Here is a 26,070-nt window from a genome sequence, read left to right as displayed (position 1 = left end):
TAAATGTGCTGTTGCTGTTCAGTTTTCAGGAGTGTTCCGCCTTGGGGAGCTGCAGCTGAAATAAGCCCCTGTTCATACAGTCTTCCCGGTTGCCAGCTGGCAGCGTATTAGGAGAAAACCAAATAATTTGCTGTTTCTTCCCCATAAACATCTCTGCGAGGCAGAAAAAGCTCCTGTGCAAAACCAAATGCAAGTGGAGGGGCTTGAACAGCCCCTGCTGCTAATGTGGGATAATCCAATTTGGCAGGAGGGAGGCTGAGCTGGCGAGGCTCCTTCCCGGGGCTGCGCTTGCCTCTGCTCTGCAGCTGGAGAAAATCAGAGTTGTTTGTTGTTAATAAATGCCAGGGCTGCTCTGGAGGACGACACAGCTAAGACCCCCACCACAGGACTTGTTATTGCTGGGAGAGACGGCACGAGAGACCATTTGGGACCCCTTGGGTGTGAGCTAACTCACTGCTCCCTGAGCATCACACCGGCACGTTAAAAACTAGCAGGGTGGCAGGGGAAGATGGTAGGTCAGTGGCTTCCTTGTGGCAGGTGGGTTATTGGTGGGCAAGGCTGGGTGTGCGGCCCCAGGGGCACAGCCCCCAGGCTGGATGTGCTAGGAGGCCAGAAGCAGTGGCAGAGGCTCAGCCAGGGCTGGGTTGGAAGCCACCTCCCGTCCCCACCAGCAGCCCCACGGCCCCCCGAGTAGCTCCTGTGGAGGGTTGGTGACCAGGCTGGCTCACCAGCGGGGCTGCGTGGGAGCCTTTCGTCCCGACAGAGTACCTCCTCAGCCCCTGCACCAGCCCCCTCCCTCAGGGCCCCCAGCATCTCTCCAAAACGGTGCATCTCCTGTGCGTGACGCAGGGGGACGGTGCTGTCGGTGTCACCCAGGATGGTGGCTCTGGTGCAGCCTGTGCTCCCTGCGGGTGCTCCAGCTCCGGGGCCATGAGCTGCTCCCTGCAGCCTTTGCACAGATCATAAAAGAAGAGTAGTAGCAAACTACATCATGTCGCAGGGAGGCTGCTCTGTGTGCTTTGTAGCTGAGGGATGAATTAGCTTTCCGTTGGACTCGCATTCTAATTGAAATGTGAATTTATTGCTTTTATTTAGTTGGGACTGTGCCGGAGTGCTGTGGACTCATAAAGCACAAAGCAACATAAAAGAAAAACCTTCATGAGCTGCAGTTGCCCCCTTTGCTTTGGTTGTATTTCTTGATTGCCCTGATTCACGTTAAATAAGGACAGGAAAGAGGGCACTGCTGGAGACTGGGAGAGAGGGATGGGCTGCAGCTCAGGCACTCTCAGGTAATGCCCGCGGTGATGGGGCCTCGTGGCCATCCATGGGGATGGATGTGTCTTGAAGAGAGCGTCATTTTTGCAAAGGGATTTTTTTTTTCCTTTGCAGCTGCAATTGCTTCATTTCATAGCACTGTGCTGCTGTCTGGCTGCGGGATGTACAGTACACGAGCACGGTCCCTTCCTCTTCCACCTGCTCTAGTACATCTTCATGGTTGTCTTTCTCCCCCTGCCATGACCTGCCGTGTTACACTCATCATTCCGTCCTGTTCTTTTCTTTTCTTTTGTTTTCCCTTTTCTGGTCATAACCTGTGTCTAAGATCATCTCTGTGAAGGTATGTGTAGGAGAAACACAATGTTAGATTCCTAAAAACATCCCAACCAGCATCTTTCAAAATCTAATTTCTCCACAGAAAGCATGACACTGATTTGAGACAATACAGCAGTGCAGCTTGTGAGACTCATTATAAAACCCCCAAAAAAGCATAAAACGTGTTAATCCGTGGAGCTGAGCCTTTAAAGGGCTGTAGACTGGCAAAGCCACCAGAGCATCACCAAGTCCCCAGCGTCCCCACCCTGGGACATCAGCAGGGAAATGTCCCAGACAGGGTGCGACCCCAGGCCCAGCACTTGGGTGGCTGCTTGTCCCTCCGGCATTGGCGTTCCCCGTGGCACGGCTCCGGCTGTCGCCCCGGTTTCTGCCCAGCAGCTGTACATTTCCCTCATGTCCTGTGATGCTCTTGCTCTGTAGGCCTCACGCCGAGGACTTCAGCGTGGATTCCTCCTTCTCGCAGTAAGTGCATCGCATGCATATCCCCGCGCTGGTGCCGTGGGGAGGGGGTGAGGGCTGCTGTGGCACCGCCAGCCCTGGGGACCATCGCTCTTCCAGTGGGAAAAGCCAACTGTGTTCTCCAGAAAGCAAAACCCCCTTGCAGTTTGGGGTGTTTGTGTGGTGCACGTGTGCATGTTGTCTTCTGAGCTAAGTATTTTGGGCAGTACCTGCTGCCAAGAACAGTGGTTAGCCTTGACTTTAAATTAGCGATAGATTATTCTGCTTTTAGGGAAGATGATTGGCAAGAGATTTGTCCTTTACTGCTCTTGGCACCGAGGAGTTGTGTGTGGGACCAGCAAAGCCCTCTGAAAGGGCAGTGCTTCCCACCATGGCGAGGACCGTCTGCACTCAGAGACAGACAAGTTTCTTGGGGAAGAAGTTATATCCTTGGCAGCAAATTGGTGATTACCCATTAGTGATGAGCTCCATGCGCAGACTCTAATTAAACAATCCAGATTCATCAGCAGAGGCAATTATAGGAGCAGACACATGAGTGTCAATCTCCAATGTTGCAAAACAAATAAGCCAAACAGAACACAGCGTGTTATTCTATTGCTTCTTCTCTTTCTGGTTTTTAATGTTTATTATTATTATTATTAGTTTATTAAGAGCAAGTGGTGCCGCTGTGTGGCCCTGCCTGCTTTTTTCCCGATTTACTCTCATGGTAAATGCATGAAATCTTGTAGAACAAGAGCAGCGTGGGGCCAGGGCTGGGGCTGCTCCGTGCATCCATGAGGCTGCTGAGACCTTGGATGGGTGACACAGTGGGAGGGTGACTCAGGGGATGAGCGTGTCCTTGCCCAGTGCCCACAGCTGGGGGTGCACATCCTCGGACAGTGCTGTGTGAGAGCCCTCTGCCCTGTGGGGAGAAGCCTGGATCAGGCCCCCACGTAGCACATCACCACTGGGAAAGGCTCCCTAACCTGCCTGGCTCAGCACCCAGCTCCGGGAGCAGGTTGCAGGCTAGGGCCTGACCCCAGCTTGCTGCAGGCGTGTTGGTAGGGTTACATGCAGACACAGCACAGAGCCCCTCGGTGCTCCCCAGCTTCTCTTGGCCATGGCCCCCTTCCCAAGGCACACACATGTGCCAGGACCCAGAGCAGCACCATCCCCCAGGGATGGCCCTGAGCTGGGGCTCCCAGCCTGGGGAGGCACTGGCGCAGTCCTGGGATGAAGCAGCATGTCCTGCTTCCCCCCGGAGCCAAACTTGTGTTTTTGGGAGCAAAGAGTGCTGCTGGGTTGGTGCTGAGCTGCAGACCCTGCTGTGCATCACCACCACTTGCGCCTTGGTTTGGCACAGATGGATCTTCAACTCCAAGTCCTGAGCGCATCCCCCGCTGCCTCCAGCACTTTGGTGCCTGAAAATGAGCTCTGCAACTGCTAAATCCAGGTGGAGAGGGATTATAGCCACATCCCTAATTAAAAAAACCCAAACAACAAAACAACAAAGCAAACAGGAAAAAGAAGTCCAGCAGCAGATTTCTTTTTTATCACTCCAGATTCATGAAGCCTTCCCTGCAGTGTGTGTCAGGGCTGCCCAGCACCTGTGTCCTGGCTCAGCGGAGCCCTTGTGCCCTCGGTGCGGTGCCTCCTGCCCAGCCCTTGTCCTACTGACACAGGGGTGCTTGTGCAGATGAGTTCAGGCCATTGGTCATCTCCTGGTGCCAGATGGGTGGCCATAAGGACTGGCCTGTGAAGCCAACATTTGTCCTGGGCAGAGTTTTTCCAGAAGTGGTTGCTTGGAGCTTGCTTTTCATTCCCCCGAAATAAAATTGCAGTGTTACTGCTGGAGCCAGGATGCCATTACCTGCATCCAGCTGTGTTTAATTTGCTGCAGAGTGGCTGGCAATATCGCTGCTTTCTTTGGGTAGAAATCACCCTCTATAAGAAAACAGGAGATACTTTTTTTTCCAAATTATTCCCATGGTAAATGTGTGAAATCTTGAAGAAACAAGGTTTTGAGCTGGTCCTGGGGCAATGTGTGCCACAGCATCTTGGTTCCCAGTGCAGCATGTCTATTGGTTTGGGACTCAATTTTGCTTATCATCGTTCATGATGTGCCTCAGCATGTGCTTTGCCTGGAGCCTGAGCAGCTCAGCAAACTCATTCCTGGCGCTGCGTGAGCCATGGCTCACAATGCTCCATCAGCCTGGCGGGGCCACCCAGGCAGCCTGGCCGAGAGGCTGCTGCTGGTGGGAGCAGCTGCCATCCTGTGGGACTGTGATGGGGCCATGATGGTTGCCACAGGGCCATGGTGGCTGTGACAAGGCTACAGTGGCTGCAGTGGGACCATGATGACTGTGGTGGGATCGTGGCTATTGGCACGGGGCCATGGTGGCTGTGACAGGGCTATGGTGGTTGCCATGGGGCTATGGTGGCTGTAGTGGGACTGTGGTGGCTGCTACGGGGCCATGGTGGCTGTGACAGGGTTATGCTGGTTGCCACGGGGCCATGGTGGCTATGATATGGTTGTGGTCATTGCCATGGGGCCATGGTGGCTGTAGTGGGACTGTGGTGGCTGCCATGGGGCCATGGTGGCTATGACATGGTTATGGTGGTTGCCAAGGGGCCATGGTGGCTGTGACAGGGCTATGGTGGTTGTTATGAGGCCATGGTGGCTATGATGGGGCCATAGTGGTTGCCACAGGGCCACGGTGATTGCGAGGGGGCCTGTAAGAGGCTGGTGTGGGACCTGCAGAGCACCTTGTGCTGGTGCTGCCGTGATCTGTGGGGCTTGTCTGGGGCTCTGCAGAGCGAGGGAGAAAGTGGCTCCAGTGTTGCCCCTACTGAGGGATGCGGGACCAGAGAGAGTTGCAGCAAACGGGCAGATTTCCCCTGTTCTGGCCTCTTGCACCATGCGGAGCCTCCCAGGTGCCCTCCTGGGGGGCTGGAACCTGCCCTCCTGGTCCCAGCTCCTCACCCTGAGGCAGGCTGCAGGGGCAGCATTGGCTGGCGTGGGGGGCTGTGCCCCACAAACCGGGGGGGCTCCCAGTCCTTCTCTGGGTGCTCGGTGCTTTTTGTTTAAAAACGTGCCAGAGATTTCTGGAGAAGCTGCTTCTGTGAGAGATATCAGGGCTGTTTGAGAAACCCCTGGAGAAGCTGAGATGCCCATGGAGGAACACCAGTGAGCGTGCTGGCGGTGCCGCCTGGCTCGCTGAGGGAGTGGCCAGGTGTCCAGCCACGTTTGGCTTGCGGCACAGCATCAATCCTGCCCGGCTTCTCCCCGGGAGGCGTGAACCTGCGCATCGCCCGGCCGTGGCACAGAGCGCGGCACGCTGCCCTGCGCACGCCGCAGCCTGCGCCCCGCGGGCTGCCAGCCAAGCCTGCAGCTTTGCAGAAGCGGCAGCAAAGCAAAACCAGGCGGTGGATTTTGCAGAGCCCCCGTGAGGGGCTGGTCCCTGCATGGCTGCCTGGTGCGTGGCAGGGATGCAGGGGACGGCAGGAGATGCCACCCCGCAGCTGTGCAGCCCTGCATGGTTCTGAAGCTGTTTTCTTGCACGCTCGCCAGCGCTCAGCCTGTACAGCCTTCTTGAAACCCACAACCTTCCTCCTTTGAGTAATTGTTCAATTACTGCTTATTGAGCGTGGGGGCAGCCTGTTCCCTGTTTCTCCTTTTGGCAGGCACCCAGGTTTTCTAGACGCACACAGCCGTGTTCCCCAGCCTCAACTCAAAACCATGCGCCGGGAGCAGCTCATCCTGCTGGCAAGCCAGGGGCTCTGATGGGAAGGGCCGTAGCTGCCCCCCGTCCTGCGCTCACCCCGCGATAGATGGAGGATGGCAAACACATGTATATCCATAGGGGTGGTGTTCAGTATGCACGGGTCACTTGGTGTCATCCATCTCGCTGTAGCTTCTGTAACCAAATGCCTGTTACCATCAAGAAAACGGTGGGAAAACTGGAAAGAGCATCTCTGATGGATATGGGGAGGGCTGGCAGCTGCTGGAGATGTGCCTGGGTAGCTGGTGTGGTTGCCATCAACAGGTATCTGAGCCTCAGGCTGGCTGAGTGGTTTATTTGGGAAGGACTTGGACCTCTGCTCAGCTTCCCCTGATGCCCCGTGGGGCTCTGCTGGTACCGGCTGCTCAGCCGCAGCATGGTGGTGGTGTGGTGCCTTGAGCCACCCCCGCCTTTTGCTCAATAGGCAAAATCCTGCTGCTCCTTGTGCTGCAGGATGCTGAGAGAGGAAATGCTGCTGACCTGTGCTTCCAGTGCTGCTCCTCACTTTCCTCTGCCCAGGGCTGCATCTGGTACCCACAGCCTGTCCCCGGTGAGCCCACCTGGGCCATCAGCATGTCTCTTAAATACCAGACTTGGCCGCAGCCACGTTTCTTATGGTTTGACCTGTGTGGTTTTCCATGGAGGATGCAGAGCTGTCCTCTGGGCTGAGCCGGAGCAGGGGGATGAAACGCATTCTCACTTGAGACTGCCACTGCCTTTGCAGAGGTGAGTGTTAGTGGCCACCAGATTGCAGAGATTTCTCGGGTTTTGTTGTTGAGATATTTTTTTTGGTTTATTTTTTTCTCCCCCAAAATCTCTGAAGAGTTTTGCTTGCATCCTGCTATACGATGGGGGAAGTTTCTTGAGAAATTTCCTGGGACAAGAGCAGCATTTCCCACCCAGCCAGAGTGTGAGAGGAAGGACTGGAGCTGTAGAGAGATGCTGAGTTTTTTTCCTGTCTTTCAAGAGCCATATTTATTTGAAGATACACTTCTCATGGCAAGAAGTCTCTATTACGAAACAGAGCAGAAGTGCCTTGGGTGCCTAAGACCTTCTTTGGAAAGCAGCAGCGCAGCTTTGGGCAGCATCCCGGTGCGGGGGGTGGCAGCTCTCTTGGCCAGCCGGTGGATTTTGGAGTCATCTCAGTTTTCAGGCCATGCCCAGCAGCTGTCACATGCCATGGGGACGGGAGGAGAGCTGCCTGCGCCCGACTGCCCATGTAAGTCTCCCTGGGACGCAGAGCTTGGGGGTATGTCTCCATGCCCCCATCCCTGCCTGTGCTGCCCGTGCGGTGAGCCCTGCTGTAGGGCTGCATGTGGGTTTGCTGGGTTTTGTGGTTTACTTGTCTTTAAGGGGACCGTGTTTGTCCCTAGCTCTCCAGGGCAGGTACAACTGTGGAGCCAGGGCTGTCTGTGCTCCTCAGTGTCTATTTTAATGCTGGCAAGCCAAGCTGTGCTCATCCTGGTCTTGCATCCTGCACTGTTTCAAACAAACTATTGGTGTCTTTTTTGGGAGCTCGTCATCTTACAACAAATTGCCTCTAATCTTAGATTAATAAAGTACAATAAATACCGAGCGAAGAAAATGAAATTGCTCAGGCATTATGAAGTGCATAATAGCAGTAATTACACTTCCAAGCAGAGGGCTTGTAACTAACCTTGTACTGCGATGATTATCTGCACGGCCTGGGGAGGTTCAGCTGGGGTGAGGTGGGGGGGAGTAGCTGCTGCCTGCTCCCTTCCTGCAGAACGTGCTGCTGCCTGCACCCCTGGATGCTGCCCGGGCTGGGCTGGCACTATGACACCCAGCTGGTGGGAGGGATGCTCGGCCCAGTGGGAGGGATGCTCGGCCCAGTGGGAAGGATGCTCGGCCCAGTGGGAGGGATGCTTGGACAGTGGGAGGGGTGCTCAGTCAGCAGGAGGGATGCTTGGCCCAGTGGAAGGGATGCTCGGCCACGGCAGTGGGGAGGGGGCAGTCTGAATGGACCATCTTGGCTGAGCTGCTGTGGAGGCAGAGCCCATTGGGGTGTGTGTTTTGGGGTGGTAATGCAGTCAGAGTTTAGCTTGATTTTTATTTGAAGGTAACTTCTTGACAATGAAATTAAAGGGTACGTTTGAGATGGTATAATCTCCTTCCCTCAGGTGGAAGCGGAGTAGGAGCTTGGGTACTTTTGGGTGGTTGCTGCTGCCTGGTAAAAGCCATCAGCTGTGGGTCGGTGCCAGGGTGTTGCCTTCATCCCATGCCTGCAGAGCGGGTGCCAGTGCTGGAGTGGGCTGTGGGACCCTGGTCCCCGTCATGCCCAGCCCTTGCTCTGCCCTCTCCCCTCCTGTAGACAGAAGTCCCGTGGAACAGTGACTCCATGGGGGGTGCTGGGGCTCAGCAGGGCATCGTGGGGCGGGGGGGGGGGGGGCTGTGACTGTGGAGCCTCGTACAGCTCCTGGCGCTCAGCCCTCAGCAGCGAGGGCAGGCTGTCTGCACAGGAACGTGTTTTTTCCACATTCTTTTATTCCTTTGTCTCTTTGCAGTGATAAACACCCCGCTTCCCCCGGGAGATCTGCTTTTCCAAGCATTTCTTCTCCCTGTGGCCAGTGTGACGGATGAATACATGGGCTACTTTGTCATTAAAAGTTAGATCTTTTCTAATCGTTCAGTTCTTTTATCCATCCGCGTTTATATTCATCGTGTCGAGGTGGGCTGCAATGCTATAGATCAGCGAACCATCTGTCTGGTGACAGAGATTTATGTTGCTGTTTGTTTCTTTGATACAGAGGCGAATGTCTGGGAGAAGAATTGCGCTCCCTGAAGTCTCTCTTACTTCAGTGCACTTAATCCTTAGGGACCCTGATAAATGGGGTGCTGCGCGCTCGCGATGGAGCTGAAGGCCAGTTCCTAGCATTTCCTAGGCATTTTTAATAAGGCGAAGGAGCAATTTGCTTGTGCGCGCAGTGTCGTGAGCAGTTGTGGCAGCTGATTTATGCCCTGACACAGAGGAATTATTTGCCAAGTCTGGCTTTGGAAATGATTAATTTTAACACGTGTTATAGCTGCGCTTGCAAAGCTCTGCATTTATGGCTGCTCGCTCCTAAGGCATCGTGCTGGCTGAGCCAGAGCTCATAAATTCTCCTTGTTCCCCAGCACTTGCCGTCCCTGCAGCAAGGCCTGTGGTTGCCCACTGTCCTGATGTTTGGCATGAGGTGGGTTCTTGGTGAACCCCCACAGCTGCTGCCACGAGTGCATTTTAGCGTTTTCTTCACTTGATGCTATGACATGTCCTGGTGAGGAGCGACACGCTCGCATCGCTACTAGCGGGTTTGCTGGGTGCTACCAGCTGTACTGGGCATCCATCCCCTGCCGTTATAACCAGCACAAATGCCAAATGTCTTAGATTGGTGACTGCCCCTCCAAGGCTGTCAGTTATTGTCACCTCTGTTACAGAGCTGCTCGGTGCATGACACCCTGCCAAGGGGCCTGGGCAGGGCATGGGGTCTGCAGGGGACATGCCCACAGGTGGGCAGCAGGAGCTCAGCATTTGCTTCCCAGTTAAGGCTCCTGATTTCTTTCCTTTCCAGCACCATTGATGGGGATGAGGTGACCCTGCAGCGTGGAGCCCCTCGGCTCTGCAGAGGCTCGGACGGGTGCATCTCACCCACCCCCTGGGCTGCGCCTGGTCCAGGCTGTGCTGCTCCGGCAGCATTAGGGAGGTGCTGGAGGACAGGCTACAGGCTCATGAGCGGATCAGCCACCTCCAGTCTGTCACCAGTCCCTGCCAGCTGCCAGACCGGGCAGCTGCCGGTGGGTTCCCACCACCTCACACTGAGGGAGGTTAAGCCAGAGAGCAGCTACCAGGTTATGGCAGAAACAGGCAAAGTTTGATAGCCCGTATAAAATTTTATCCCAGCTTTCGTGCCTGAGGTGATGTTTTTCTCTCTCTCTGCATTTGCTTTTTGGACATAAGAGACTTTTAAATTAAAAAAGCTGACTTTTCAACCTGATAAGGGAGTCCACAAGAAGCCCTGAGGAGTTCTTAAGGGTGTGCCGTGCTTTTTGCACACCAGTTTCCCCATGAGCGGTCAGGTTGACCGTGAAATGCCAGCGGGCACCAGTGGGTACTGGGACAAGGGACTCAATGAGCAATGAGGGTCTCATGAAACTCCTTCCCAATTTGCTGCCCAGACAGCTCGGCTTTAAGGCTTAGTAAAGATTGGCTTGTCCCTCTGTTGTCAGAGTGAGTAGCAGCTGCTTTCCAATAAATCATGATTTGGTGGCATGTGCGAGGTGGCACGCTCGGCTGGAGCTGGCACCACGTGTGCATGAGGGTTGCACAGGCGAAATAAAACGGGGTGATAGGTTTAATGACTGTCACTGTGAATTTGCTCAGCTTGGTCTATGCCTTGGCTTGGTAATATGCCTGATTAATGACATCTTGATGACCTCTTCCGAGCAGTTAAAAACCCAGTAATAACAGTAGCACTTAAGAGACTTGTCAAATACAGTGAAATAGAGGAAACGACTAATTCATTGCACTTAACTCCATTATCAGCTGTAACAGTAATGAACAGACTTTGTCTTGCTTGGAGTCTAAAGCTGAGACATCAGGAAACAATCCCTTTTCGCCTGCACTTAGCAGGTAGGAGTGTAATTTATAACGCTGCCTAGTGTGAATAAGTGAGTTTGCAAAGTGCTGCGGGCATTTATAAAGTAATAGGAGAGGCAGGAGGCAGATGAGCTGAGCTGGGGCCAGTTTTGCCTGCGCAGCCTTAATCCAGGTATGCTTGATCCCAGACCCTGCTGGCATCCACAGGGGGAAATCTCCAGCCTTGGTGAGGCTTTCCCCATCCACGTGGTCATGGGCATCCACCCGGCACGTGGGGACCAGCAGGAGGGCTGCGGGTGGGGGCCAGTGATGGAGACTGGAGCAGGTGAAGGTGAAGAAGTGCCCATGGTGGTCATAGCGGTGGACAGGCCGGTTTTGGTTTCACCTGCGACTCCTCCCTGCTGGTTCCTGCAAAGTGCCCTGGCGGACGGCTCTCTGCCGTGGCACCTTGTCCCTCTGCCACAAGTCACCAGCGGTTCCAAATGCCAAGTGATATTTGGAGTTGGTTGACAGCTCCTGGGTTTTTCTGGAATGGCCAAATGTGGTATCTTAGCAACAAAGGGAATTTTGCTCCTTTTAGATCAGATTTGTTTTTTAACAGTTTCAGTGCTGAATGTTGCTCCTACCCGGGCTGAGCCACAGCGTGGGCATACTGGGGACGTTGCCCTTGCCACCTCCTGCTCTGCTGCAGCCACGGGGGGTTGGAGCAGATATACATTGCTGGGGGAGACTGCCCCAAGGCCACAGCTTTTGCGAGAGGCTTTGAATGTTGTGAAGCACATGGGAAAGGAGAAGTTTGCGAGTCTGATGTCAGCTGGTTGCACGTGAATGAAAGCAAAGCCCTCAACCAAAACCAGACCTGGCCCCGTGGGTCACATGTGCTGCTTTGGTAGCCGTCGATGCACTATGTCTTGGTGCTCGTGGCTGGTGGTACCAGTGATAATGGTGCTGTGGGAGCAGCTGGGAGCCCAGGGCTGAGCCCAGGCTCTGCTGTGGGCTGCTCTGGGGGTTACCCACCTGGGATGGGGCTCTGGGTCTGACCTGCCACCCTGCTGATGGGCTCCTCTGGGTGCTTTCCCCACAGGGTGCAGGTCGAGTTCTACGTGAATGAAAACACTTTTAAGGAGCGGCTGAAACTCTTCTTCATCAAAAACCAGCGATCGAGTGAGTGCTCCATGCATGGAGAGAGCGTCTGCTGGGAGCAACCAAACCCTGCCCAAGCTAGGAGAGCCGTGCTCTGTCCTCCTGGGACGAGAAGCCATTGCCATCTGCTGGTGGCTGGTTCCTTGTGTGTCCCCAGCGCTGGCTGCCCAGCCCCAGGCTGCTGCTGCCTGTTGGCTTTTTGTTGGGTGTTGGCCAACTTGGTTTGGGGGGATGCAGTTGCACGGGGAGGAGGGGATGCTGCTGCCTGCCATCTTTGTTCGCTGGGGACAGCTACATCATGGGAACCACTGGAGAGCAGTTGGCCAGGAGCAGGGTGGGCACTGGGAGCTGCCCTGGGGGAGTCAGGGAGCAACTTCCACATCACGGAGCCACTGATGCGCCCCCCACCCTCAAGGAGGTCAGCGGCTGTGGTGACAGTCGAGGCAGGCTGTGAGTTACCCGCTCCTCCTTCAGCCATCCAAATTAGCCTCCACTTGACTAATGGTGTTTTTATTTTCTTTCTCAGAGATGTCATTAGCTGTCTGGGGAGACTCTGCTCGTTAATTTATAAATTCACATTTTCTTTTCCTCCCCGCATCCTGTCTTCTTGTTAAAAGCTGGAGCGCAGCACAACAGGGTGCCCACGGGGAAGTTTTTAATGAAAATGTGATGAATTTCTCACTTGTAATTTGAGTAATAACCCAATGAACTGGCTGGGGGGTGAGAGCAGATAAAGCAGGAGATTTGCTCGCCAGCCTTCCTCTTGCAAACTGTTTGTAGCCCAGCGAGTGGAATGGGGCCCTGGCCCTGCCTGTCTGATGCTTTTTAATGGATGCCTGCTAATGAGGGGGATACACTCCAGCAGCTCCTCATTTGTCTCTCACGTCTATTGGGGCCAGCAAGGAGCTGACTCATCGTTATTTATTTCTGTATTAGCCTTCTATATATCTGACGCTGGGTAGGATGTGTAGAGCCCTGGGCAAAGTATGGGCTGCCCTGGGGCTCCTGCAGCTCCCCTGGGGCTCAGCGGGGTCCTGCGGTGCATGGAGCTGTGCAAAGCTTGTGGGAAACCAAAGGGGCTGTGCTGCAGGGTGCCCAGGGTGTGCAGGATGAGTGGGGTGCCCAGGGTGCATGGGGTGTGCAAGATGAGTAGGGTGCCCAGGGTGCATGGGGTGCGCAGGATGCGTGGGGTGCCTGGTGCACATGGGGTTTGCAGGATGCGTGGGGTTCACGGGGTGCCCAGGGTGCGTGGGGTGCCTGGTGCACGTGGGGTTCACGGGGTGCGCAGGATGCGTGGGGTGCACAGGATGCATGGGGTGCCTGGTGCACATGTGGGGTTCACAGGATGCGTGGGGTGCACAGGGTGTACAGGATGTGTTGGGTGCACAGTATGCATGGGGTGCCTGGTGCACATTGGGTGCGCAGGATGCATGGGGTGTGCAGGGTGTGTGGGGTGCCCAGGGCGCATGGGGTGCACAGGATGCATTGGGTGCCTGGTGCACGTGGGGTGCGCCGGTTGTGTGGGGTGCCTGGGGCACACAGGGTGCCCAGTGTGCATGGGGTACCCGGTGTTCATGGGGTACCCGGTGTTCATGGGGTGCCCGGGGCATGCTGCCTGGCCCACGCCGTGCTCCCCTCTGCCACAGGCCTGAGGATCCGGCTCTTCAACTTCTCGCTGAAGCTGCTCACATGCCTGCTGTACATCGTCCGCGTCCTGCTTGACAACCCGGAGGAGGGCATAGGCTGGTGAGTGCTGCGGATACTGCCGGGGTCCCCAGCCCACCCTGCACAGTGGTGAGCACGGATGCGATTGCAGCCACTCATGGCAGGTGTGAGGATGGTGGATAGTTTTTCTTGCTCCGGTGGTTTGAATTGGTAGTTTAGCAAAACTTGCTGGTCTGGTGGGCTTTGCTCCCTGCTCAGATCTCATGGATGGGGGTGTAGGTGTCTGCTGGCCCTGCATGGCACGCAGGGAAAAGGTGGTGAAAAAATTCAATGTCATTGAGTTTTATTATATCAGACTCCTCTCCTTCCCCAGCTGCACCTAGCTTCCCATTTCAGCAAGGTTAGAAAGCAAGGGGGGTTGGATGCTGCAGATCTTTGCATCAGCATCGTGTTCATTTCCAAATGGTGTCTGGCTGTAGCAGTCAGGGGTGCAACGTGGCCTTCAGACACAGGCAAGAGCTCCTGCCCTCAGTGCATCGCCGTGCAAGTATTTTCTGAACACTTGAAGACACTTATGCTAAATCCCATTGAAGTGTTTGGGAAGGAAATATGTTGTGCCATTTAGATCCCCAAGGTGACAGATGATTACATACATCAGCTTTGCTCTGGGTTTCAGTATAAACCTATTTTTAATATGTCCTTGTTTTGTTTAGTTCACATACAGCCTGGTGTTTTTTTTCAAAAGCTAGAAGAATTAGCCATTTGATTTCCTCTTTGTAAAGGCTGCAGACTACCAAGTGCTTCTGCATCCTCCAAAAGCGGTTTAAAAACCGTGAGCATTAGGTGTGAGACAGATGCACATCCTTGAAATGCTTAGCACAGCTGCGGTTCAGGGAAGTCCAATTTCCTGAGGGTGTGCGGCACAATAAAGGCTGGCCAGCGGGAGCGCATCCCTGGCAGCAGGGCAGGGGCAGAGCTTGGCTCCGGTGCTCCTGCCTGGCAGCCAGCCTTGTCCCAGGAGCCAAAGCTCAGCAGCTTTTGCTGGTTGTCACCTGGTAGTTCCCAGCTGCAGCCCTGTGTTGGAGCCCCGTGCCCACGCCTGTCAGCATTTCGTAGCATTCTCCTACAGACTGAAGTACCTGACAGGTCTTATTCTCCAGTAATAAAATGTTCAAAACTGCCTGGGTGAGATGGTTCTTGTGGGAAGCCGCGACTGTAGGGACCAGTGTGCATTTGGATCCATGGGAGCGTTGTCCAAGGGCCTCCCCCAGCATCAGGACATGGTGGTGGGGGCACCCCATGAGCGTGGGGGGTCGATGCCAGCACCCCTTTTCCTTCCTCCCCCTCGCTGACCGCTTTCCCCTGCTTTGTCTTTCTCTTTTCCCAGCTGGGAATGCGAAAAGCAGAATTACACAGCGTTCAACCAGTCCACAAATATCAACTGGTGAGTCAAGAGTTGCTCCATCCCGGCTCTGCCAGGATGTGGGAATGCAGTGATGGATGTGGCTAGTGCTGGCAGCTGCCCATGGCCATTTCTTGGTCGGGGGGCTGCTTGAGGGATGCAGAGCTGCATCCCAGGATCAAATCAATTGACATGTGCCTATGGCTGCGCCCTTGGGAATGGCTTATGCCCGGTGCAGAGGCTGCTTGAACAAACTGTGCAGCAAGGAACACCAGCACCAGTCCTGAGCTGGATCCTGCATCACTGATGGCCTCAGGTTTCTGTCGGTGCGGGGTAAAGGCACTGATAGCTGGGCTACAGGTTAGATCCGTTTTGAATTTTCTTTGCAGGTCACACATCTTCTGGGTGGATAGAAAAATGCCACTGTGGGCTGTGCAGGTGAGTGCCTAGACCTCGGGCACGGTTGTGCAGGAGCTGGGGTTTGATCTTTGCCACCAGCGGGTCTCTGTGCATCCTCTGCCCCCAACAGCGAGGGGCGACGGGCTCTCTTGGATGAGCAAGAAATGAGCTGGGGCTTCTCCAGGAGCAACAGCCTGGCCCTGGGTGAAAATCCTGGGGACTGATAGAGGAGGAAAAGCTGTAGGGGGATAAAATCATGAGGCTGGCTCAGCTCTCCCCAGCCTGGATGCAGCTTGATCAGTATCGGGCTGGTTTCAGGCCAGGCAGCCATCCGGGGGATCGCTTGCAGGAGGGCTGAGCGCCCGCCGGCTCCCGCTGGGGCTGCCTGCACGCCTGTTGCTGCAGATGCTGGCACGTCTGACCCAACGGGTGCAGGGACAGCAAGGGAACAGGCACTCGTCCGCGATACCCACGGGCTCCTCGTTGCACAGGGCAGGGAGGGCTCAGCAGAGCTCTGATCGACCGACGATGCATCGAACGAGCCCTCAGCAGCCTTCGCCTGTCTGTCTCTGCAGGTCAGCATAGCTTTAATCAGCTTTCTGGAGACCATGCTGCTCATCTATCTCAGCTACAAGGTAAGTGCCCTGGGGCGGGTGGTGGACAGTGATGCGCTGGCTGGCTCTGGCCCCCTGGCATGAATTCATTTCTCCTTCTTTCCTCTGTCTTGAGCCTGAAGCATCCCGAGAGGGCATTTGTCTCGGTGATGTCTCAACTGGCTGTGGCTGTTTTCCTTTCTCATTCCCGCTCAGGCTGTGGGCAGAGCGTTGCGCAGAGCAGAGCTGGGGCGTCGCTGCTTTTTGCACTTGCCTTTACATTCAGACCTGTTTTGCAAAGGCTCACTGTTTTCATGGGGGGGCAGGTTGATGCACGGCGAGTTTCCTAAGGTTGAGGAGCTGGAGCTGAGCTGGGCAGCATGGCCCCTGCTTGTGCTGAGGTCTGGTACCTCTGGAGGGAGCAGGCACTGCTCCAAGCCAGACAGGGAGAAGCATAAGCTGACTCCTTTGGACCAAAGCCCTTTAGAATGGCCAAGAAAAGTGACCTTAACAAATGGCATCTTCTTGGGGTCCCTGGGACAGTTGGCAGAAGAGACTGTGTCTCCCGCCTGGTTTGGTTGCCAGTGACCTGTATCAGTCCCTCTCATTCTCCATCCTTGCTTGAAGCGTAGCTGCCCCCCAGCTTTGGGCAGCAGCAGTGACGGACAGAGGGACATCGTGGCTGTGGAAAGGACATTCTGGAAGGTTTTGCTGATTCCAGCGTGCTTGTCACCAGCACTGCATCTCTCTCCCACAGGCAAACCGGAGCATCTTTCTGGCTCCTCTGGCATATTTCCCCCATCTAGCAGGGTCTGTGGCAGAGTGGGAGCTTTTTAATTGTCCCTTGGCAGATTTTTAAGCTTATTTAATTATTATTTGTTTTTAATTCCTCAGGGGAACATCTGGGAACAGATTTTTCGCATTTCATTTATCCTTGAGATGATCAACACGGTGCCATTTATTATCACAGTGAGTGTTTCCCGGTTACATTTTAAAGCGGCTTTAAGTTTAATAAGGACTGTAGTTTTGGTGGTGAAGTAAAGAAAATGGATGTCTGGCCAAGTAGTATTTAAAGCTGGCAGGGAATTTTTGCTTTGGTATTTTTCAACATAACGACTTTCTCTGGAGCATTACCCCATAAAACCATCCTCCATTTCCAGCTGCTGCTTTCGGTGGCAGCCTCTGCAGAGGCCGGTGCTTAGTTTGGAGATTGGTCCTTCCCGACAGGGCTCAAATCGGCTGTTTATGGCTTTTTTTGATAAAGAGCATGGGTTTTTCTGTGAGTAAGTCTTGCTTTCACAGATCTTCTGGCCTCCTTTGCGGAATTTGTTCATTCCTGTGTTTCTGAACTGCTGGCTTGCCAAATACGCCCTGGAGAACATGATCGTGAGTGACTGGACACATCCCAACCCTTTCACCTCACCCTGGGGATGCTGAGGGCGGCGTGGCCGGGGGATCCCTCACCTGCCACCAGCTTCTGGGCAGGTTTTGGTGCTTGGTGTGTGTGTCCATGCTGGGGTTGGTGGGTGGTGAGGCTTTGCCAGCTGGTGATGCTGGGCTGTGACCTGCTGTGGAGCAGGAGCCCTTTGGTGTCTGAGCCACATTGACTCTGTTGGCTGCGTGCCAACAGGGACAGCCTCTGGCTGCCTGCAGGATATGCTATCACAGCAGGACGAGGTGTTCCAGCCGTTCCCACGTGGCCACTCGAGCTGTCTCTACCGGCAGCAGAGCCCAGACCTGCTCACAGAATGCACATCCCTTTCCAAGGGCCGAATTCTGGCCTGACCTTCATCTGGGGGGCATTGCTGGAGGCAGCAAGACAGAAGCTGGTGTTTGGAGGAGTATTTTATCCTCAGCCTCTCTGAGCTGGTGAGAGCCCTCTCCTCTCTCCCCAGAATGACCTGCACCGTGCCATACAAAGGACCCAGTCTGCAATGTTTAACCAGGTGCTCATTTTGATCTGCACCCTCCTGTGTCTCGTTTTCACGGGGTGAGTGTTGCTCTTCATTTTGCTAAACCACCTTCCTCAGCCAGGGAAACCAGCTTTGCATGTTCCCGGGGTGGCTGGCGGAGCTGGGCTCTTGCAGGGCAATGAAGGGAGACCTTCCCAGCTGTGGTGGGATGGCATTTCCAGGACATAATGTGTCAATTGGGGAAGCCAGGGGAGGTTCTGCTTTTAGGCAGTGTCTTCTAGCCTGATTTTTCAGCCTGAGAGGTTTGTACACACTGAGGAAAGCGTAACTATTCAGGGCTGCTGATTGGATTGAATTCCCAAGTCTCTGGCATCCCTCCTTCACTAATGGGACAAGTCCCTGATCCTCAGGCTGAGCTTTGGAACTCAGGGAGCCGTGGTGAGGAGTGTGCCCCGGGTTTCCACTCCTGTCCGTGGGCTTTGGCTTGGGCACAGCTACGTCTGCTGGAGCTACGGGAAGACCCCCTGAACCAGCAGCCCCGGCGCCAGGCTCCTCCCTGTCTTGCTTCATTCCCCAGTGCGCTGAACACTGGGAAGATCAATTCCTATTTTAGAAACTAATTATCCTCCCTAATTATATGGTTTTAACAGAAACTTTTTAACAGGCGTGTGTGAGGCTGAGGGCGTTGTCGGAGGGAGGTGGGTGGTGTGGACACACCAGTCTCAGAGCAGGGCTGTGAGTGCTGCAGGGTCAAGGGCAGGGACATGGGCTTGGAGGGGTGTGATGGCCCATTCACCAGGACCCATCGCACTCAGGGACGTGGACTCGGAGGGGTGTGATGGTCCATTCACCAGGACCCATTGCACTCGCTGGCTCTGACCACGCTCTTCCTCCCCACCAAGTTGGCGTGGCTGCTGAGCTCATTTGGGTAATAGGCTGCTGGAGCTCCTGCTAATGAACTGGGCCCTTTACCCTGTGCATCACCACCACCAAGGGCATCTCTTTATAGAGGAGCCCATTCTCATCACTGGGTACTTGGCTTTGAATTAGGCTTCTTCAATCTTCCTCTGGCTCCCTTGGTCTGGACTTGAAGCGTATAACACCATGAAGTTGCTGAATGGGCAGGAAATGAAGGTTTTTACGTTCATGAATCTTGGCAATAAAGATGATCCTCTGGTGTGAATGACTAATGCCATTCTGGAGCTCGTCAGTGCTCCCTGCCCAAGGCACCTCCTGCCTGCTGGGGCCGTGGATGTGAATGTGGGAGGGCTACAGTTCGGGTCTGGGATGGCTTAGGTTACACTTGTGCTGAGCAGGATGACTTTGAAACTGCAGGTTGTGGAGTTCTGTCACCTGCCTATCCACGGGGAGCAAGGTGGCTCTGCGACACGGCTTTGCAAGGGCAGCAGCACAGGGTCACAAGCAGGTGATGCGACCTGCCTCCTGCCTGCTGGAGCACATCCCCCTGGGGACTGAGCGCCCTTCCCATGTGCTGGAATCCCCTCAGAGCCTTACTGGGGCAGCTGCTTGTTTCCACATTTTGGTTTTTTGCAATGCAAGGGCAGCCTCTGGGTGATGTTCAACATGCTGTCCATGGCATAATCTTACCTGTGACCCATCACCTGGGACCTGGGCTTGCCCATGTTGCTTTGGTGAGCAGCCACATCAAATTACAAATTACAAATAACAATCTGTAATTGCCGTTAGCTGAATCATTTCTGTCAGTGACTTAAATCCGTTGCTGATGCTGATAGCATGTTACAGACAAATTTCCTCCATGGACATGGGTGTAAGTCACCTTCTAGGGTTTCCCACTGACTTCAAGCAGGTGCTACGGGCACTGCCTGTCTCCGCAGCAGGGAAGCGCTCACTGTAATGTGTGTTTTCTCCCTTCAGGACCTGCGGCATCCAGCATTTAGAAAGAGCAGGTGAGAAACTCTCCCTCTTCAAGTCCTTCTATTTCTGCATCGTCACCTTTTCCACCGTGGGCTATGGAGATGTGACACCAAAGATCTGGCCTTCCCAGCTCCTCGTTGTGATCATGATTTGCGTTGCCCTGGTGGTGCTGCCGCTCCAGGTTAGACCTGCGCAGCAGAGGATGGAGAGGGATGCAGAACCTGCACGGGGGCAGCCCTGCCGATGGGGACATCAGCTCTCTGCCTTCGTTTGCAGTTTGAGGAGCTTGTCTACCTGTGGATGGAGCGGCAGAAGTCGGGAGGCAATTACAGCCGTCACCGTGCCCAGACAGAGAAACACGTTGTCCTTTGCGTCAGCTCCCTCAAGATTGATCTCCTCATGGACTTCCTCAACGAATTTTACGCCCACCCCGCGCTTGCAGGTGAGGACCAGGCATGTTGCCACCCTGTGCTCGATCAACGCTTGCCCTTGCTGGGCTCACAGCCTTGCTGGGTATGGCTGAGTGGCTGCTGGTGGTGAGTGTCCTGCTGCAGTGGATGTGGCAAAGAATAAGGTAAAAACCATCCAGCCCAGCACCAGGAATCACGTGCTGCACTGGCCAAGGAGAGGTAGCAAGTGGTACCCTAGGGCCACCTCACTTTACCATCTCAGTAGCGGGGCTCTCTCTGATCCATCCCATTTTCTGGCCAGGCCTGTTACAGCACTGTGTAAAGCACATGGAAAAGGACCAGAGGGACTTTTCTAATTGTAATGATGTCTTTGCTGAATGAGGAATCTCAGACAGATACAGAACATGTGGTTGCTAAACCTCGGTGGGAATACCCAGCTCTTACTGGAGTATCCCTACATAATAACTGATATTCTTGCAAATGACTTGCAAGTGCCTTTGCTGCTCCCCAGGATGAGAGCAGCACAGACGTGTTTCAGATCTGCATTTCATTCCAACGCTCACATATGCTTCGTTGCCATCGCCCAGCCTTGACTCCATACGTTCAAGCTTTAAAATCCTGCTCATTGCAGTAATTGCAAGAGGTTCTGCTTTGCTGTGGGTGTGCAGATCTTCCCTAGTTCTGTAGTCAGATGTGCCTGCATTGGCTTTGTTATGCAGAATGGCGTGAAGAAGATGCTGATGTGTTTCCCAAGACCCTTGCAGGACCCTGGAGCGCGGGCAGGGGTCTCACACACCACCAGCAAAAATCAGAAGCCCCAGAGGAGCTGTTTGCCTAGGCAGCGCACCCCTGTGGTTCGGCTCACTGCGGCAGGCGTGTGCAGGACCACCAGCCTGCCGACCCATGCGAGCCTCTCTTTTCCAGGATTACTACGTGGTGATACTTTGCCCAACAGAGATGGATATCCAGGTGCGGAGGGTTCTGCAGATCCCTCTGTGGTCGCAGCGAGTGATCTACCTCCAGGGCTCTGCACTGAAGGACCAGGACCTCATGAGAGCCAAGTGAGCAGAGGGATGTGGACATGCTGCACAGACACGGCGAGGCTGGTCCTGCCACGCTGCTGAGCTGCCCGCAGTCCTTGGAGCCGCAGGGGAGGGTCCCCAGTGATGCCAGCCCAGATGCATGATGATGGGCATCCCGGCATGCCTTCACTGGGGGCTGGGAGGGGGCTGGCTGGTACAGGCAGATGCCCAGCTTTGCCGGCCCATGCGATTCACGGTGTCACTGCGCTCTGTTTGCAGGATGGACAATGGCGAAGCCTGCTTCATTCTCAGCAGCCGAAATGAGGTGGATCGCACCGCGGCGGTAAGCCGGACACAGGGACGGCACAGTCAGAGATTATTCATTTCTCAGCAAGAAGGGACTGGGGTGACCACTGTCTCTTGCCTCTGCCCGGCACAGGAGGCAGCTCAGGAGAGAGCATGGGGCTGAGCACTGAGCTCTGTCCCCTGGGCACCCACGGGGGCTGAGTACCCCACAATCCTTTTGGCAGTCCACCCCAAAACCTCCTCTCCTTATGCAACCTTATTCCAGCCCAGGCAGGGACTTTGCTGGGAAGATGTTGGGTTTGGAGCCCAGGGAGAGGGAGGTGGTGGCAGACCCGGTGACAGCTCCGGCTGCTGGCTGGTGCCAGGGATGCTTCCCATGCTGTGGCAGTGGCTCCTGCCTGCCTGTGCTGTCCTCAGCCGGCACAGCCCTGTCCCTCCGACAGGCTTTTCTGCAGGTGCCAATGTGCCGAGCAAGGGGTGCTGTGCTCCCTCCCTGCTGCCAAGGCGCTGCCTGGCCTTTCCCTGCTTTGGCACTGGGCACTTCTGCTTGTAATGAAGCTGCCGAAGGGTCCCCATGAGAAACATGGGAATGGCACAGGGACGGCATGGGCACACGCAGCAGCACACGCCAGTTGAGCCCCTGTGGACTCATCCTCCTTCTGCTGTCCCAATTTCCCAGGGGTGCTGGGTTTGGGGGAGCAGGAGAGGGCTGTTCTCCCCCGTTAGCAGTGAGCGTTGGAGGAGCTCTTGCCGTACATCTCCGCGGTGGCCAGGTGCTTTGCAGTTCATCCCAGGTATCAAAGCATTGGGGAAAATAAGCTGTCAGACAAGTAGCTCTTGCTCTTCTCCTTGCCTAGGACCACCAGACCATCCTGAGAGCCTGGGCTGTGAAAGATTTTGCTCCAAACTGTCCTCTTTACGTTCAGATCTTAAAGCCTGAAAACAAGTTTCACGTCAAGTTTGCTGGTGAGTCAGAGGGGCTGCACAGCAGCCTGGCTGGTCCGGACTGTCCTTCCTGCCATCACAGATGTTTCCAGCAGTATTTCCATCTCAGAGGAGTCCGTGACCTGGTGTTGAGACTTGTTAAACTGTGGTTTAACCTGACAGGTAGCTAAACACCACACAGCCACTCACTCCCCCCACCTCAGTGGGATGGGGGAGAGGACTGGGGGGAAAAAAAGTAAAATCTGTGGATTGAGATAAAGACAGTTTGATAGGACAGAAACAGAAGGGAGAACTATTATTATTATTACCATTATCATCATTATTATTTAATTTATTATTATTATTTATTATTATTATTATTACTACTACTACTACTATTACTGTTACTACTACTGGATTAGAATATACAAAACAAGTGATGCACAATGCAATTGCTCACCAGCCACCAACTGATGCCCAGCAAGCCCCCGAGCAGCGGCTCCTGGCCAGCTTCCCCCCAGTTTACATACTGGGCATGATGTCACATGGTCTGGAATATCCCTTTGGCCAGTTTGGGTCAGCTGTTCCAGCTGTGTCCCCTCTCAGCTTCTTGTGCTCCCAGCCTGCACGCTGGTGGGGTGGGGTGAGAAGCTGAATAGTCTTTAGTGTAAACACTGCTCAGCAAGTAAAACATCAGTGTATTACCAAGGTTATTCTCATCCTGAATCCAAAACACAGCACCGTACCAGCTACTAGGAAGAAAATAACTTTATCCCAGCTGAAACCAGGACAGACTCCTCATTGCCAGGAGATATTTTAGGGCCGTCAGCCCCTTTATCATGAGGTACACTAAAACCCGCAGCAACATGCCTGGGGCCAGGGCAGAGCTGGCTCCAGGCTGCCCTGGGCCGGACTGTGTGTGGGCTCACCTGTCCCACACGTGCTTGGATGTGTGTCCCCATGGACACAGCGATGGTGGATTGGTGTCCACCTGGCTGGTTTCCATCCTGCATCCCTGTTTTAACCCCATTCGTGGTGTTCCCCACGGGCTGTTTGTTGATCTGGCTGAAAGCCCTCCTGGACCGGCAGGAAGAAGAAGCCCCCAGCCCCAAACACCACCCCAATATTACTGCATACCCAGGCATTGCTGGCTGAGGACTCCATCCATCTACCTCCCTGCCATGACGGTCCCCTCTGCCTTTCAGATCACGTCGTCTGCGAAGAGGAGTGCAAGTACGCCATGCTGGCACTGAACTGCGTCTGCCCTGCCACCTCCACCCTCATCACACTGCTGGTGCACACATCCCGTGGCCAGTGAGTGCTGCCTGCATGCTGCCCTGCCTGTCCCTGCCTGCCCTTGCCCTGCAGCCCAAGCGTGGAGGGACAGCAGAACCCGGGGCTCTGAGCTCAGGGGGAGAGGGGAGGGGGCTGGGCCGGGGGGGCTGGGGGAGCACAGATGGGACCTAGGACCCCCAGCTGGATTGGGAGCAAAAGCCAGTATTGTAGGGGGAACATAGCAGTGTGGGTGGGCTGGCCAACACCACCTTTGCAGAGACTGGGAGTAAAAAGGTTTTCTTTATACTGGCATGGTCCTGCTGGCGGGAGGGTGCGTTCACAGCTGGTGCAGATGTGGACCCCGCAGGCTGTTTGGCAGGTTGATGTATGGCACAGCTGGAAGGAGCTCTGCCAGCCTGGGAAAGCGGCACTGTGGGTCCTGCACTCCTCAGCCAGGCAGAAATGTCTGAATTTTGGGTAAAGCGCCATCAAAAGAATTACAAAATGTCATTGCCAAATGACTCTTGTCCCATGCTCGGAGCTGTTTGCCAACACAGGCTTTGAACCCTGCCTCTGCGCCCCCCTGGGAGCCCTCATTAAATAAAAAGGCACTTAGAAATTAAAACAAGCTTGTCCTCAGCCTGCAAACGCCGACAGCTTGTGGAGGCGCGTGGCTGTAATCTCACCACTGTTGGTTGGTCTAAATGGCAGCTTCAGCGCTTATTAGCACTCCTGCCATGCGGCTGTGCCTGGGGAGCTGGATGCTGTGCCAGGGGCTGCGCCAGCACCGGGGTGTCCTGTCCTGGCACCGTGGTGGGGATCCCATCCCAGCACCGGGGGTCCCATCCTGGCATGCTGCTGCTGTTGTTGCAGGGAAGGCCAGGAGTCCCCGGAGCAGTGGCAGCGGATGTATGGGCGCTGCTCGGGCAACGAGGTCTACCACATCCGGATGGGCGACAGCAAGTTCTTCATGGAGTACGAGGGGAAGAGCTTCACCTACGCTGCCTTCCACGCGCACAAGAAGTGAGGGCAGGGGGGCGACGGGCAGGGGTGGGCAGGACATACCTGCCAGGTTTTGTCCCTTGGGCATCAGGGCTGGGGCTGGAGGGCAGTGCTAGGGCCTTTGTGCAGGGACAAAGCCCTGAAGGGGCTTTTCTCCAGCTGTGAATGCCCACATCGTGCTCCCGGCACAGGTACGGCGTCTGCCTGATCGGCATCCGCAGGGAGGAGAACAAGAGCATCCTGCTGAATCCCGGCCCGCGGCACATCATGGCAGCATCCGACACCTGCTTCTACATCAACATCACCAAGGAGGAGAACTCTGCCTTCATTTTCAAGCAGGAGGAGAAGCAGAAGAAGAAGGGCTTTGCGCGGAGAGGCACCTATGATGGTCCATCCCGCCTGCCGGTGCACAGCATCATCGCCAGCATGGGTGAGTTGGTGGGGCCTTGGCAGGGCAGGGGGACACTGGGGCTCCCCAGGAGCGGGGGCAGCAGCCTGCATGCACTGCTCCATCTCCTTCCCCGGGTCTGGTTTCATTTCCTTCCCCAAGTTTGGTTTTATTTTGCTTTTTGCAAACTCCTTGCCATGCCCCTCCACCTGGATTTTGCTGAAGCCACTGGAAATCCTTTTCCATCCCCTGTCCCAGTTGTCTCACCAGTGAAATACCCGCTGCTCCTTGCACCCTGGGTGCTCTCAACAAGCTCAAGTATCATTATTTGAGCTTGTGATGTCCATTATCATTAAGGGTGTTTGCGTAAATCCCCCAAGCCCTGGCTGGAAGAATAAATGTCGTTGGCCGCATCCTAAATCACGTTTATGATTCACAACCCGATGGAGAGCATAGATGGCTCTGCGGCGAGTGGCGCATTTTCGCAAATACAAAATACCATGAGTCATTACTTCCAGCTTGTATCTGGGGAGAGCGAAGTTTGGGGAGGCTGAGCTACACGAGCAGATTATATTTCAGGCAAATAATTTATGCGTTTGTACTCATGAGCAGCAATTTGCTTAGATTATTCCTGCCAAGCCACAAAGCGCTTTGCTGAACAGCATTTGTCAGTGTTCTCGTTACACGACTCGTTTGCAGAGGGACCTTTGGCGAAGAGTAATGAGAGGGAGAGAAACTGTGTGGGAGCAAGCAGGGCAGGGGTGCCCAGCGAGCCTGGCACTTGGGCTTTGCTCACTGCAAAACTCCCTGCGCTCCCAAGCATCTGAAAGTCACTGTTTGGCCAACAGTCAGATGAGAGCCTCGGTGGGGGTTTCTGATGGTGACTTGGTGGCCCAGGTCAATATTCCTGAAATATGTGTGACTTTTGGAAGCTGCTGGAGGACAGGATGAAGAAGCCTCTCTTGCTCCATGTAAAGATGTGGAGCTGATTGAAGGGGATGCAGAAGGTGGTTGAGGGTGATGCACTGTGCTGGGGGCTGCCCACCTGCCTCTCCTTGCGGGCTTGAGGACCAGCAGGTTGAAGGAGTGTCCATGGGGACGGCAGCATCCCAGCGAGGGGTAAACACAGTAGCATCAGCTTCTTCCTAACCTGGCTTGCATCTCCCAGAGCCTGCAAAGATCTGCAGGTAGATTAGGCTGGAGGGTTGTCATCTCTGAGATACATCAGAATAATAAAAACCATGGTAAAACCAGGTTTTGCAGGTTCAAGAGCAGCAGGTGGGCAAGCGGTTCAGCTGGTGCAGTGG

General features: G+C 54.8%; 1 protein-coding gene across 2 annotated transcripts in view; it reads left to right on the top strand.

The window, feature by feature from the left end:
• Window positions 1-26,070, top strand: part of KCNT1 (potassium sodium-activated channel subfamily T member 1) — a 90,617-nt gene that overhangs the window by 51,480 nt on the left and 13,067 nt on the right. Inside the window, exons 2-18 of one of the 2 annotated variants that reach the window (XM_056351574.1) lie at window positions 2,032-2,073; window positions 11,510-11,589; window positions 13,215-13,314; window positions 14,621-14,677; window positions 15,025-15,073; window positions 15,610-15,669; window positions 16,522-16,596; window positions 16,930-17,013; window positions 17,523-17,617; window positions 19,437-19,617; window positions 19,713-19,878; window positions 20,757-20,907; window positions 21,148-21,211; window positions 22,032-22,140; window positions 23,304-23,412; window positions 24,247-24,396; window positions 24,567-24,805. In XM_056351574.1, coding sequence (XP_056207549.1) covers window positions 2,032-2,073; window positions 11,510-11,589; window positions 13,215-13,314; window positions 14,621-14,677; window positions 15,025-15,073; window positions 15,610-15,669; window positions 16,522-16,596; window positions 16,930-17,013; window positions 17,523-17,617; window positions 19,437-19,617; window positions 19,713-19,878; window positions 20,757-20,907; window positions 21,148-21,211; window positions 22,032-22,140; window positions 23,304-23,412; window positions 24,247-24,396; window positions 24,567-24,805 — 1,811 coding nt within the window. The remainder of the gene's footprint in view (window positions 1-2,031; window positions 2,074-11,509; window positions 11,590-13,214; window positions 13,315-14,620; window positions 14,678-15,024; window positions 15,074-15,609; window positions 15,670-16,521; window positions 16,597-16,929; window positions 17,014-17,522; window positions 17,618-19,436; window positions 19,618-19,712; window positions 19,879-20,756; window positions 20,908-21,147; window positions 21,212-22,031; window positions 22,141-23,303; window positions 23,413-24,246; window positions 24,397-24,566; window positions 24,806-26,070) is intronic. The other variant, XM_056351573.1, reaches the window with a different exon arrangement.

Source organism: Falco biarmicus, chromosome 9 (genome assembly GCF_023638135.1).
Source record: "Falco biarmicus isolate bFalBia1 chromosome 9, bFalBia1.pri, whole genome shotgun sequence".
Lineage (NCBI taxonomy): Eukaryota > Metazoa > Chordata > Aves > Falconiformes > Falconidae > Falco > Falco biarmicus.
The sequence above is the reverse complement of the archived record's forward strand: the minus strand, read 5'-3'. Positions and strand labels throughout refer to the sequence as shown.